The 14,491-nt window shown below is 39.0% G+C and overlaps 1 protein-coding gene across 6 annotated transcripts in view; it reads left to right on the forward strand.

The window, feature by feature from the left end:
• SGMS1 (sphingomyelin synthase 1) overlaps positions 1 to 14,491 on the forward strand; it is a 318,863-nt gene that overhangs the window by 284,548 nt on the left and 19,824 nt on the right. For all 6 annotated transcript variants that reach the window (XM_023225165.1, XM_023225166.2, XM_023225163.2 and 3 more), the window contains one exon: positions 12,534 to 12,651. In XM_023225165.1, coding sequence (XP_023080933.1) covers positions 12,534 to 12,651 — 118 coding nt within the window. The remainder of the gene's footprint in view (positions 1 to 12,533; positions 12,652 to 14,491) is intronic.

A 14,491-nucleotide genomic window follows, 5' to 3' on the forward strand; every position in this document is an offset into this window, starting at 1 on the left:
CATCTGGTCCCAATCTCTCCTGCCTTATCTCTAGCTACTCCACTCCACAGGTTTCCTCAAACACGTTAAGCCCATATCACATTTCATTCTATTAGTTGTATATATGTCTCCTTCATTGCTAAATTGTAAGTTCCTCAAGGGGAAGAACTAGATTCTATTCATCGTTCACCTTTCTATCCCAGTGCCTAGCACATAGAAAGTGCTCACCTAAAATTCATTCATTCATTCATTCATCTAGTATTTATTGAGCAATATACCATATTCCAGGCACTGAGAGGCCCTGGGGATGCTGCACTGAGCAAAGGATCCCAATGCTTTCGTGAAGCTTAAATTCTGGCCAGTGTAAGGGAGGCAGTAAATGAATACATGATATTGGCTAGTGTGATGGAGAAAAATAAAGCAGTACAAAGGGCTAGCGAGTGTTGGAGAGAGTGGGGAGAGGCTGGTATTTTAGACTGATCGGAAAGCAGAGTCCTCTGATTAGATGATGGTTGAGCAGACATCTGAATTAAATGAGACAATACCATGCATGTGTTTGGGGAAGAGTAGTTGATGCAGGAGACACAGAAAGTACAGAGTTCTGGCACTTACCTGAGGAATGGTCAAGGGTCCACGTGGCTGAGTTAGCTGGGAGAGAAGCCTGATGCAGGAGGTCAGTGAGGTGTTAGCCTTGTGGACCGTGGATGGATGAGGAGTTGGGATTTTATTTCAAGTGTGGCAGTAAGTCATTAGGGGAGAAGGATACGAAAAACCTGGTGTTTTAAAAGAATGAAACTGGCGTTTAAAAGAATGTGGCTGCATTACAGAGACTAGGGAAGCAAGAGTTGAAGCAGGGGGCCTGGTTGATATGCCATTGCAGGCTGGATGCTGCCATTGCAGGCTCACACCTCTAATCCCAGCACTTTGGGAGGTGGAGGCAAGCGGATCACCTGAGGTCGGGAGTTCGAGACCAGCCTCACCAACGTGGAAAAACCCCATCTCTACTAAAAATACAAAATTAGCCAGTGTGATGGCACTTGCCTGTAATCCCAGCTACTTGGGAGGCTGAGGCAGGAGAATCGCTTAAACCCAGGGGGTGGAGGTTGCAGTGACCTGAGCTCGCGCCATTGCACTCCAACCTGGGCAACAAGAGTGAAACTCTCAAAAAAAAAAAAAAAAACAAGTCATTGCAGTAGTCCAGGTAGAAGATGATCACGACTTAGATTCAGTTAACATTTGTTTAGTGAGTAAATTTTGTGGAAGGGTAATGAGAAGGGCTGAACTCTTTCTAGAAGCTGTGACACTTAGAGCGTCTCATCTTTTATAATGACAGGGCTGACTCCTGTTGCAGTATCTTTCTCCTATGAGGTTTTGGGGGTCTCTGTGAATCCCTGATTTGTATATGGAATTTAGTGGGGAAATAGCATTTACTAATTTGGGGAAATCTCCAACTTTGTTTGAATATATTTTATTTCAGAGCAAAGTCAAGTCAGGTGTGTGTCTTGATACGTGTTTTCTACCATAGCTTCTTTTGGGTCAGACATTTGCCTAAAAGGAATAGCATTAGACAGTTGCATAAGGAGAAATTAAATGTCACAGGGTATATTAGTCGGTTGGTGGTGAAAAGATTTGAAGAAAGAAAAGAAACCATTGGACAGCTGGGTTATGGGTTGGGGTCAGGGGTGGAGAGAACTCAGTGGTAAAACATTCTAGCATAAACAGTCGCATTGATTTGTAGTGAGGCTGGTGAAATGGAAATGGTCACTTAGTGGGTGACAATTTTCTCTGAAAATTGATCCCATGCCAAAAGGGAAGGAAGTAAAGAAGAAAAATGATGACCACAGATCCTGCTTGGGACCTGCCATGACATCAAGTTTTAGAACTGTTTCTAGGGGCTTTGTTAATCCTGCAGGAAGGAACAGGTGCAACTTTCCAGTGTGGCTTTTCTGGGATTGTATGCTGAGAGAACTAGGATGGATTTTTAGAAGTTTACTAGCATTCTGTATTTAATGTTTGGAGGTCACTTTGGGGAAGACTTTTCTTTTTTTTTTTTTTTTGTATTTTAATCTTTGCTAAACCTTTGTGGGGCCTTATTTGTTAAGTGGGTATCTGCCAACATAAAAGATTTTATCTATGGCATTTTCCTCTCCTCTGTGAATGGAATCTAATTTCCAAGGACATAATCTTTGTACTGATTGGCAGTTGCTTTTGTCAGATGCTAATCTGATTGTTTTTGGTTTGTGTTTTATTCAATAGACTAGATTCTCCACTAACATTTATCTTTCATTTTACCCTATTTTAATTCCATCAGAGTTTCTTTATTAAGTTGATTGAATCAAAGTACTTAACTCCTCTTCTGTTCCCAAAGGTAGTTTATGACCCACAGATACTGTCAATAATTTTTCTCTTGTTTTATGTCTTCGATGGTTGTGATTGAAGTTCTTAAAAGCATTTGATGCAGAGAGCATTTGATATGAAGTGGGGGAGAGTGGGGGGTTTCTATTCAATTGAATTTATTTTCTGAGTTCCAGAAGAGCCTTTTCTTAAGGTCATTTCACTTTATTATATATTAGCCCTATACTCTAGATCGTAATGGTAGTCTTTAATGGAACTTCAGAACATTTTTGTGTTTAGTTGTTTACCAAAAATTATTGGAGACTATGTGCTAGGGATATAGCAGCTAGCAAAACAGTTGAATGGGGGTTACATTCTGGGAAGTATTTGTTCTCAGAGTGACATCTCAGTTTTGAAAATGTGTTGTCTAAACTCCGTCCATGTATGAAACTCATGAGGATAAAATTGCCTCATATTACTGGTGCTTTTTTGGATACTTACCCATTATTTAATTCCCTGATAAGCTGTAATAGTTCTCTCCAGCAGTAAAGCAAGGTAAGTGCTCAGGGATTACGTCTTTCCCTCCTTTCTATTCCCTCCACACATGTAGCTGCATCAATTATGTGCTTACTCAAAATCTGTTTTGTTCTGTTCCTTTTAATCCATGTTGTCAAAAATTATTATCCTATTCAAGAGGCAGGTTCCAAACCAACTGATTTTAGAGTAATAAGCATTAATGTGTATTGTATCATTTGATACAATCAACCCTTAAAACAAGTAGTGTTATTCTCCTCTCTCAGTGAAGAAAATTGAGACTTGGAGAAGCTATTGACTTGCCTAGCATCGTACAGTGGCATATTTTGGGCGCTGAAGGCTCTTCAATATGTATCCAGTCTGTAAATTTCCTGGTATTATAGGCACTTGTCCTCTGGAGATTTATTTATTTATTTATATTAACAGATTTAGTGTCGTAGATGCCACGTGCGTGGGACAGATAGAATAAAAACAACTGAGTTCAGTTTTTTAATTATAAATTTTATGTGTTGGGTTCCATCTGGGAGACGTACATGTGTTTCAGGATGGATCTGCCAACTCTGATAGCCATCCATTTTTGCAATTCCCTGTGGACTGTAGAAAATGCCCTTAGCTCTGTCGTAGCTCTGGAACCTCCTAAGTGTGGGCCCTCCACACTACTAATCTGATAAAGCTTCCTTTGCTACCAACTTCAGTCACATTTCTGCACTTAAGACCACTGACTAGGCATGCCGAACCTTATTCTTTTTCTTTCTGTTTCTAGTACATTTTCTCTCCTCCCTTGATTCTGACCTATTATCTATCTAGACTCAGAGCCTGAGCTGAGATCCCATTTTCTTTCCTTTCCTGGGGACCTTCTCTGATCCCTTCTCTTCCCATATCATCTGGATCTCCTAGCCTCTTGCAGGCCTTGCTGTGCCTCCTCTGTCTTCTTTTTGTTTACCGAGGGCATTTTTTTGGAGTAGGGAAGGACACTCTAGAGGCTCGATGATGGACTCAGTCCCAGATTGTGCCTCGTCTCTCATTCTCATGTTAGTGAACTGGTGGTCTTCTTTGCTTCTACCTTTTCTAATTTTTACAATTTTAGGTCCCATGACCTAAATATTGGACTGAGCCATAGGAATTATAGGGAAATTATAGATTTTTCTCTAAATTTAGTAATCCCATCTGTTTGACTTGTAGGCAGATTAGAGGATAAGCATAAACAAAAAGATAAACCAACTTACCATCTCACCTGAGATAAATAATGCTCATATTTGGGTTCATGTAACTTTTGATATTTTTCTGCATGTGCTCATAAATGCGTAATGTGTGTACACGTGTATTTTTAAGTGGTGTCATTTTGGCCTTCTCTTTTATAGCATGCCCAGGGATTGTCTGTTTTCTTCCTCTCAGCAAACCATCGTGGATGTCTGGCTAATTACTCATGATCTGATTTAGAAGTCACCACATCCTGTCAGTCCCACCAGCCTGTCAGTGCCGTGGCTGTGGTGGTGAAGCATGTGGTTATCCTCAGTCTTACGCTGAAAGATCATTCTTGATTTAGATCCCTGCTGACTGCGTGACTTTGGCCAAGTTACTTGACTATTGTAGTAGCATTGTTTCCTTACCTACAAAATGAGAATTATGGTTTCTGTAATGCTGTTTTGAGGATTGAACAAGATGATATGCACAAAGCACTTGACAGAGTACTTGGCATCTTCCTGGTTCCCAAGCCCACCAGTGGCATTTCTGTTCCTCCCAGTGCTCAGCCCAAATGTGTTGGGTTTTGTTTTGTTTTTGAGATGAGATCTCACTTCATCCCCCAGGGTGGAGGGCAGTGGCATGGTCATAGCTCACAGCTCACTGTGGCCTGGAACTACTGGGCTCAAGTGATCCTCTGACCTTCCTCACCACTTCTATCTATTGCTGCCATAGGTCTAACCACCTTCATCTCTTACCTAGGTTATTACCTGGTCTTGCTTCCTTTTAATGGGCTTTTAACTTGGCAGACAGAGTAAGTCAAAGTGCATTTCTCTTCTTCCACCTCATAGGGCATTAAAGCCAGTGTCCTCATATGGTGACCTAAGAGGTCCTCCCAGACCTCATGGCCTCATGCCCTGTACTCCCTTGATGATCAACAAACACTGACACACACAAGCCTCTGGAATTTTCTCCCACAACCTCCTGGTTGACCCATCATACAGAGGTAGACCTTCTCTGACCAACTTAACCCCCAATCCTAGCCTCCCTTCCCCTAATGAGACTCTTACTTGGTTTTCCTCTTTAGCACTTATCTAACATGCTCTGTGTTTTACTTATTTCTTTACCTGTGTATTGTCTACCTCTTTCACTAGAACACATTCCCATACATAGAATAGCACATGTATATTCATTATGTGAATTTTAATAGACACTAAAATTTGTTAAGTGTTGCACATGCTACTTACTGTGCCTAGAATTCAATAAATGTTAGTGACTACTGGTGATGTGTCTGTTATGTTTTCAGAAACCCCCTGTTAAAATAAGTGTTACTTTTAAGGATAATCCCTTAGGCCAAGAGTAAACATTAATTGTTCAGTTCTGCTGGCTGTGACTAAGCAAGCCCCTAACAATGTGATTCAAGGTGGATAAGTTTTGATGATGGGAAGGAATGAGGAGAGAGCTGGGTGTGTATACACACACACACAAACACACATGTATGCATATACACATTTGTATTCTATGTATATATACACTAATGTATACACACATATATGTACACATATATACATATATTATTTTTGTTGATAGCCTAAAATACCAACACAGGAATATAACACCTTTTGTTTACAGTTTTATTTAGCAGTTTCTGGAGGATACTTGATTTTAATTCTACACAACTATCTCAAGTAGATAGTATTGATGTTTTTGTTCGTGTCTTATAGGTTAGCATTTTTTTCTTTACTTCCTGTTACAACCTGTATATAACTCTGGAAGTAACATTTTAATTTCATTAGCGAAAAGAGCAGCTGATTCAAAGTCTAGAAAGACCTAGGTTTTGTAGTGACTCTCATTGACTTACTCTCTGGCCCTAGGCTAGTACTTAAAATCTTCATACGTTAATTTCTCCTTCTGTAAAATGGAATAATGGCATATGCTAAACAGGAATGTTGTTAAAATAATTAATAGCAAAGGTGTGAATTTTCTTTGAGTTGGATTTTAAAAAGCAAAAACGCATAGTGTATGTACAGACACATTTCTGGACTGGTGCACAGGTATGTCTCATTTTCCTGATTCGTGAACTGTGCCATCTACCCTGTATGGGTACCTAAGAATTATTAAATGAGTTCTAAATCTCCCAAGCAAGCATTTATTTTGATTATTTTTTTTGTTCTACCATGTTTAGTCTTGTTCTTTCATTTGTTTTACTAACGTTTCCTTAGAATTTTCTCTTCTAAAGTACTGAATTAAGCCCTGGGTTTTCCTAAATGGAGTCTGTAGCCATTGAGATACCTGAGGCTGTGACAGGTGGAAAGGCCTTACAGGACAATGAGACTAGAAAGAAGAGAGAAGCATACAGAACTCACAGGCCCCAATCTCTAGGGGTTTGCAGTTCTGGTTGGATAATGGAGCAATCTCAGCAAGTGTTTTGAATTAAAATATGACTGCAGAAAGGATGCAGAGTGAAGGGACAGCATCAGGGCAGAGTATTTCTGGCAGATATATAAAAGGGTTTAAGCAACAAATATTTGTAGGAAAAAGTAGAAAAGGACTTCAGAGAGAATAAGAAGTAAAACTCTAGAGCACAAAGCTGTATAGTGTTGCTGGTACTGCCGTCGTATTACAGGTACCATCATAAGTCTCCCTGGAACTAAAAGACAAGAAAGCACGGGTCTTCTTAAGAGCGTCTTCTCACAAAGGGATGAGACGTTACCTTTGTTGGTAATGGTGATGCCTGTCTCACTATTAAAAAATACCATACAGTAGAAACAAAATTTGAAGGAATTGGGAGGATTAAGTGGCTCTGTCCAGTTGGGGACATCTGGAAGCCATGAGGTAGATGCATAGGATTATAGCAGAGATAATCATGTGAGAGGCCAGAAAAAGAGACTGGCAGGCAAAAACAAGAAATTGAGTTTGTGTTTAGGGAACAATGAGTGGCTCTTTTTGCCCCTGGCAGTGGGATTCACATCTACGAGAAGACAGAGGAGGTAGAGGCAGGAGGATCATTTGAGCCCAGAAATGCAAGACTAGCCTGGGCAATATGGAAGGACCCTGTCTCTACAGAAAAATTTTTTAAAAATTAACTGGCCATGGTGGCCTGCACCTGTGGTCCCAGATACTCGGGAGGCTGAGGCAGGAGGGTTGCTTGAGCCTGGGAGATTGAGGCTGCAGTGAGCCATGATCATGCCACTACACTCCAGCCTGGATGACAGAGCAAGATCCTGTCTCACCAAAAAAAAAAAAAACTTCAAAAAAGAGGTGTCATGTTGAAGGTATTTGAAGAAACCTGTGAGGGGAGTTGTCATAATCCAGGGAATCCAGGTGCTGGTAGCGAGGAATTAAGGAAAACAGATTTTAGAATTTCTTTGGAGTTGGCTTCCACAGAACATGGGAATGTAGGGGTGCAGCATGTTTTCAGGAGGGCTGTAAAGAAATTAAAATAGGAGGATGGGATAGAGAGGAGCAGGGGCTTCCTTAGAGTAGGGGACCTTTCTGAGAGATGACATTTGAATGGAATGTGTCAGTGACAAGCAAGTGTCCCAGGAGAAGGCAGAATCCAGGCAGAGAGAATGGCTGGCACAGAGATCCTACTCGAGGCAGGAGGGACTTTGCAAGCTGTGTTCAAAGAGCACCAAGGGCACTGGGCTGAGATAGAGCCTGGAGAATGATAGGGAGGGAGGCCAGAGGGCAGGCTAGAGGGAGGTGGCCAGATATAGGGCCTCAGGGTCTTGGGAAAAGATTTGGATTTTATTAAAATGAGTTTGGTAACCATTGGAAGGCTTTAAGGGACATACCTGTTTAACTGTTTCAAAATAGATGATTCTGGCAGTTCTAAACAATGCATTTTAGGAAGCTACGTTAGTCTGTTAAGGCTGCAATAACAAAATATTGTAGACTGGGTGAGTTATAGTGTTCTGGGTGCTGGAAGTCCAAGCTCAAGGTGCAGGCTGATTGGCATCTAGTGAGGGCCAATTTCCTGGTTCATAAATAGCGCTTTCTCCCTGTGTCCTCACATTTCAGAAGGGTGAGCCCACCTCTCTATGGTCTATTTTATAAGGGCACTAATTCAGACCTGAGGACCCTGCCCTTGTGATCTAATCACTAGTGATTAGGTTTCAACATAGGAATTTGAGGGGAAGGAGACACAAGCATTCAGACCATAGCAGGAGGCAAGAGTGGTGTTAAGGACAACAGGTAGAAAGAAGGTCATTGTGGATGTTCAGGTGAGATAGAGTGTTGAGAAATGGACAACATTTCAGAATGACTGATTTAACATATGAGGAAAGTGGTAATAAGAGAATCTAACTGGACACAGACTACAAAAAATAATGAAAAATAGACACATTTAATTTTAGATAGCTATGTGTGCTAGAATAATTTTTTTTCAGTACTAATATAGTCATTAAGTAGATTTTGAAATGTGGCTGAAATGGTACAGGATGTTGGCTCAGCTATAAATACTCAAAATTGAGATTTCTTACACAATGTTACACAATGTGATGCAGTTTCCTGAATATTTTTGTTTTGTTTATATTTCAGCTTAAACTCTGAACCTCACTTTTCCCATCTGTAAACTAAGGATCATATCCATGCATTGCCAGGTGGTTTTAAGAAGTAGATGACACAGAGCTTGTTATATAAGAGAATTTTGGCAAAACAATTCCTGTTGGTAATACCATGCCTGGGGAAATACCACAATAGAAACTTTGTTTTTTAGTAGTGTGGTCGTTGGCTCTAAACAAAATTATTTCGTTTTCAACCTTATATATTAAGAAAAATATGACTATTCTGATGCTCATTCTTAGTGCTATTTCATGGCCTTTCCAGTTTTTTCGTCACCCATTTTTCTGATTCATAAGAAAGTGATGTCTTTTTCTTCCTTTTGCTGATGAGGAAGCTAATTTCTAAGGAAATTAATTGAGGTGGTCAAGGGCACCAGGTGAGCCTTTGTTAAAGGTAAAACTAGCATCTATATAAAGATACAGCTCAGTAATGCATTATCTGTCCGTTCATGTTTTACAACTGGAATCACTAATCAGAGACCTGAATCATTACTCTTCCATGACTGCTCCAGAGATTCGAGTCTCCCAATTCTGTGTTAGTTACACGTGCTCTCCCTTGTGTATTGCCTCTTAGTTTTGAATTGTTGCTTAGTTCCACTGTACCGTTGTCAAGTCCTATTTATCTCTAAAAGCTAATAGCTTCCAGAAAGAGCTAGGAGGCCAGGTCTAGGCATTGAAAGAGTTGTATATGTCTTCCTACTGTGGATTAGTTGAAAGAGACAACTCATGGGAAAACAATCTTTTTCTAGTATTTTAATTTTACTTTGCACTATAGTAATTTTTTTTAACCACTTTTCATTTATTTATTTATTTACAGACAGGTCTTACTCTGTCACCCAGACTGGAGTACAGTGGCACAGTCATAACTCACTATAGCCTCTAACTCCCAGGCTCCAGTGATCCTCCCGCTGCAGTCTCTGGAGTAGCTGGAACTACAGGCACATGCCACCATGTCCAGCTAATTTTTTTTTTTTTTTAATAGACGCATGGTTGTGCCATGTTGTCCAGGCTGGTCTTGAACTCCTGGGCTCAAGTGATCCACTTGCCTCAGCCTCCCAAAGTGCTGGGATTACAGGCGTAAGCCACCATGCCTGACCTTTCTTCAGAATTTTAGATCATTGTACCAAATGTCAAAAAGACTAGTGCTGGTAGTATTTAGTCAAGTTCTGAGCAATTTTTTAAAAAATTACGAATATAAAAAAGCTTAATAAAATACTAGCATGTACTTGACCTAACATGCTATTCTAGTAAGTCTTAATAATGATCTATAAAATGTTAACACTTTTTTTCATATTTCCTTATAATCAAATTGAACAGATACATTTTCCTTTTTTCTCAGAAAAAGTAATAATGAGCCTAGTGCTCTAACACCTGGGAGAAAAATAGATAAACGTGACCAAACACAAGTCTCTGAGATGATAGTCCTTGCCGAGTGTGTGCTGATGGGAAACTGGCTTCCTTTGAATGTGGAAGGAGAGGTGTATCCCATGTAAGGGGAACACCGTTGTGATTTTGAAAATTGTACCCTGCATCTTCTTGTTGGCATCTGCCTAATTTCTAGCAATATTTCATTAACATTTCTTTTGTGCGTTTTTGCAAAGCACATCTTGAAGTTTTAAACCTTTAAGTAAATAAGAATTCTAAGTGTGTGAAATTCTTTGATTAGGGAAGTGAACGCCCAGAAGTGCATACAATTTCTTGAAACAATTTTATACTCTGTTAAAGTTTGTTGTAGAAAATCCTTGTTTAACATTATACACCAAAGACATTCTAAGCTTAATTTCAAAAAGATTAAATGCCGAAGGGCAGAAAATTCTTAAAAACAACCACTTCTCACTTGTCACCTTGTTGTTAACATTGACAATTTCACATGGAAATGTCAAATTTCAGTTTTCAAAGTCATTTGACTCTTTCACTTTAAGTCAAACAGTAAATGTGACTGAACCTTCAATATTTTAATTAAAACAATTTTATGTATTTGTCTTTTCTCATCTTTTTATACCTCATTCTTAGATTTTTAGATAATTCTGAAGTCACTTCCATTGGTACTCACATGTAACTCAAGTTTGAAATATGGAAATAGTTATTGGGGTGGTGTGTGTGTGTGTGTGTATGTGTACCTTTTGTGTGCCAGAAAATAATCAGGCAAGGTGATTTTAAGATAGTAATCTTTAGCAAAAGCAATAATTTTGTTTTTCTTCCTCTGAAGATTTCAGCAGATCTAGACTTGAAAGTGTGCTGACTTAAGTGTTTCTTGTACAGTTCAAGTGAAATTGTGAAATTATTTCTGTTCACTTGAGCAGGATGGCTAAGGAGGGCGTTTTCTTTTAAAGAAAGATGAACATTATGTCTTACAATGTAAAATTTACTTTGATATTTCTTTTTTAGTGTTCTTGGCAAAGACATTTATAGGCTGGTATTCTTCTCTAGTATTGTCCCTCTTTATATTATTTAATTGTGCTTTTTATTTTACTTGAAATTAGAGGCATATAGATTGCCAAGACAGCTTTATGCTGAATAAATTCATGTCTTTGGAGGAGGCATATGCAGCTTGACTGAGAGAAAATAAGCAAAGATGGCTTCTATCATAAATAATTCTGACCCAGTTTCTCAAATCTAGGTAAAGAGACCAACACCCAAATTCTACTCATAAAACCTAAGTAACATACATAGGCTATGCAGATGTGGATAAAATGCTAATATAATTGTATGGTTTTTAAAAATTAATTTTTAATCACAGGAGTGACATATCTTTGTTTCTCTTGTTAAAACAAAATATACATGAAACAAATTTTCCTCTGGCTGCCACAGCTCAGTAGGCGTGCCCATCCTGCATAAAACTAGAGCTACACTGTATGATTACAATGATTGAATGGCCAAGATCCTAAGAGGAACACCTGCCCACTGTTTCTAAATTTTCCTTGTTTAGGAAAATCTGAACTCCTCAAGGTTAAGGAAGAGGAGACCCACAGGGTTACCCACAAGACTCTGGCCTGTGGTACTACAAGAGCGAGGTAGAGAGGGAAAGAATGTTCTTGTTCAAGAATACACCAAACTTTAATGAGGTTATGTTGTACAAACTTACGTGGAATTTTGTATTAGGAGAAGTTATCTAACTGAATATACACGTATATGTATATAAATAGATACATGCCTATATGTATATATCAAATAATTTTGTTAGAACCTACTAACTAATAAAACTATTTCTAATTTTTGCTTATATTTGTATTCATCCACTTAATCTGTACATTTGATACCTACCATTTGTGCCTACTATATGGTAGGAATTTTTCAGACATTATTTCTAATGTTATTCCTATTTTACTTCTTAGGAAGTTGAGATTCAGAGAAGTAAATCGTGCATCCCAAGCTGCAGTGGTAGTCAGGGAATGGGATGAGGTTGAATGCTGTTTTTCCATAGGTTCTTTCTTGGTATCATGTTGCCTCAGAGAATCAGTTTCTGGGATGTACAACTAAAATTGTTTAATATCTTTGATCCATTAAATGGCATAAAATTCAAAATTCTCATTCTAATATCATTCTGATTTTCTGAAGATCTTCCTTTGATGACAGAAAAGATACTGTCTAAATGTTTAACCACACATACTAAGTGGGTTCTGACCAATCACAGTGGGCTGCACTTGTATGTCCAACAGTTGAACGTCAACTCAGGTTGAAGGCCTCATGAAGCCTAATTAATAGCAATATAAACTGGTTTAAACGCTTTTGGCCAGTTAATATATTTTTTAAAAAGCACCACAACGTTGTTCTCAAAATCTTTTTCTTAATCTGGTATTAGCCATAGTTAGAACATTCTGGTTTTAAGCTCTCAAGTAGTTTCTGGGGTTTGTTTTTATTGAGTCATTGAAAAATTAAAGTAAATGAACCTACAGAATTTCTTGACTGAGAATCTGCCCTGTTTTTCCCTTTTTCTAGGTCTATTATTAGCAGAAGATTTTTCTGCATAGTTGGCACGCTGTACCTGTATCGGTGTATTACAATGTATGTAACTACACTCCCAGTACCTGGTATGCATTTCAACTGTTCTCCGAAGGTAAACTATTCCTTGCTGTAATTTCCCTTTCTGTTTGTTTCTCGTCTTGCCCTGGGGTTCTTTGAGTGAGGTTGCAGGAAAACATTTCTCCAGAATACAGTGGAGTCCCTCCTCCATCTGAGAATGTTACTAAATGATATGGCCAGGCAGCCCCACCCTTCCCAGAATCTCTAAGCCCTGCCAGTGCCTCCCGACTGAGGAAGTATGTGGTCTAGTTTATGTGTTGGAAGCAGTTAAGCTTTGTGTAGTTCCTTGGTTTCCTGCCAAATGTTTAAAATATCACTCATTTCTTTGACACGCATCCAGGAAGGATGCTTTTATATGCTTCCTGTCTCTCAGAGGGAGAGCTCAATTTCAAGTGATATTTTTTCCATTTTCCTTCTATTAATCCCTACAGCAGAGCCAGGAAGAGAACGTATTCCTATCTCCTTGCAGTCCTCAACCAAGCCAAATAAGATCACTTTTCTCTGGGGTAATATATTTGCATTATTGATTTTCTCTAGTAACAAGTCTTTTTAAAAATAAACTTTATTCCTCTCTTATTATCTCTACCTTTCCATCAGATTCACATGACCCTCTTCACCTCCTAACTTTTACCTTGGAAGAATTTTTAACTAGGGTGATCGTTGGAACTCTATGAAATAACTAGCAGAAGATTGTATTGTTAAAATATTTATGTACATTAAAGCTCTTTAATGCATTTTTTTAAAAGCGGCCAATTTCTCTCCTTGATTTTTGGCGGGAGAAAATATAGTATATTTTCTGATGTATTTGAGATCATTTCTTTGCATTACACCTGTGTGGGTGAAATAGCCAAACACTTTCAGTCTCATTGCTTTGTACTTCTGTTCCTCCCAGAAGAGATGTTCTCTTCGATAGAACCTTTGGAAAGAGAGCTGAAAAATTCACTCTGGATTTTTAATTTGATCATATGCAATTTTGGATCTCTGTAGTTTGTGTGTCTCCTGTGACTCCTTTCTTTCCTAAACTTATGTATGTGCCTACAGAGATAACTCATTTCTTACTTAACTTTTTTCTTTTTCTTTTTTTTTTTTTGGCTATACACTACTTCCTTAGCTCCAGAAAAGCTGTCATACAAAAGGAATGTTCTCAACATTCCACTCTTCTCTGTCAGCCATCCTGCCTCCCTGCACTCTCCTTCTTGCGGTTTCTTTTGCCTTTCCAAAGAAGCCAGCTTCACATTGTTTTTATTGTCTGCGAAAGCTCTCAAGCACTCACCTGTTGTAGCTCCTGGGTTATAGGGAATATCTTGTTGTCATTGAAAATCCAAGGATGTGGACTCTTGCTGGGAGCCTGGCTTGATAAGCAGCATGTTCTCAGCAGTAAACTGACAGTTTAGGATATTCACCTAAGTTTAATTCAACTCCTTAAAATGTCTGTGCATTGGGAAATTTTGCTACCAAGGGGTAGGTGGATGTAGGTTCTGGCCAAGCACATGTTGAAGATGGATCCAGTATTGAGGGGCCGTACCATGAAGCCTTTCTCCCTACTCTGGTTCTAAACTTGTTTCTTCTTGAGGACTACTGTAGCTCCACCAGTTGCTGGCAAGCCCATACTTGGTGAGCCATGGGTTCTTACAGAGTCAGCTTGAGTCATCAACATATCTAACCAAGATTCTTTGCCTAAGAATAGCTTGTGAGTTTTCTTTGTAAGCACAGAAGTAGCAGCTGGAACTGTGCACAAAAGCCAAACTCAAACGTGTTGCTCATTTATTGTGTTGCCAGAAATCCCAACTAGGGCCATCATTCTATGAGGATCTTCTGGAAACTAGAATCTTAAACAGTAGGAGGTGAAATATTAGCACACCTTAGAAAAAAGT

Source organism: Piliocolobus tephrosceles, chromosome 9, assembly GCF_002776525.5.
Source record: "Piliocolobus tephrosceles isolate RC106 chromosome 9, ASM277652v3, whole genome shotgun sequence".
NCBI classification, from domain to species: domain Eukaryota; kingdom Metazoa; phylum Chordata; class Mammalia; order Primates; family Cercopithecidae; genus Piliocolobus; species Piliocolobus tephrosceles.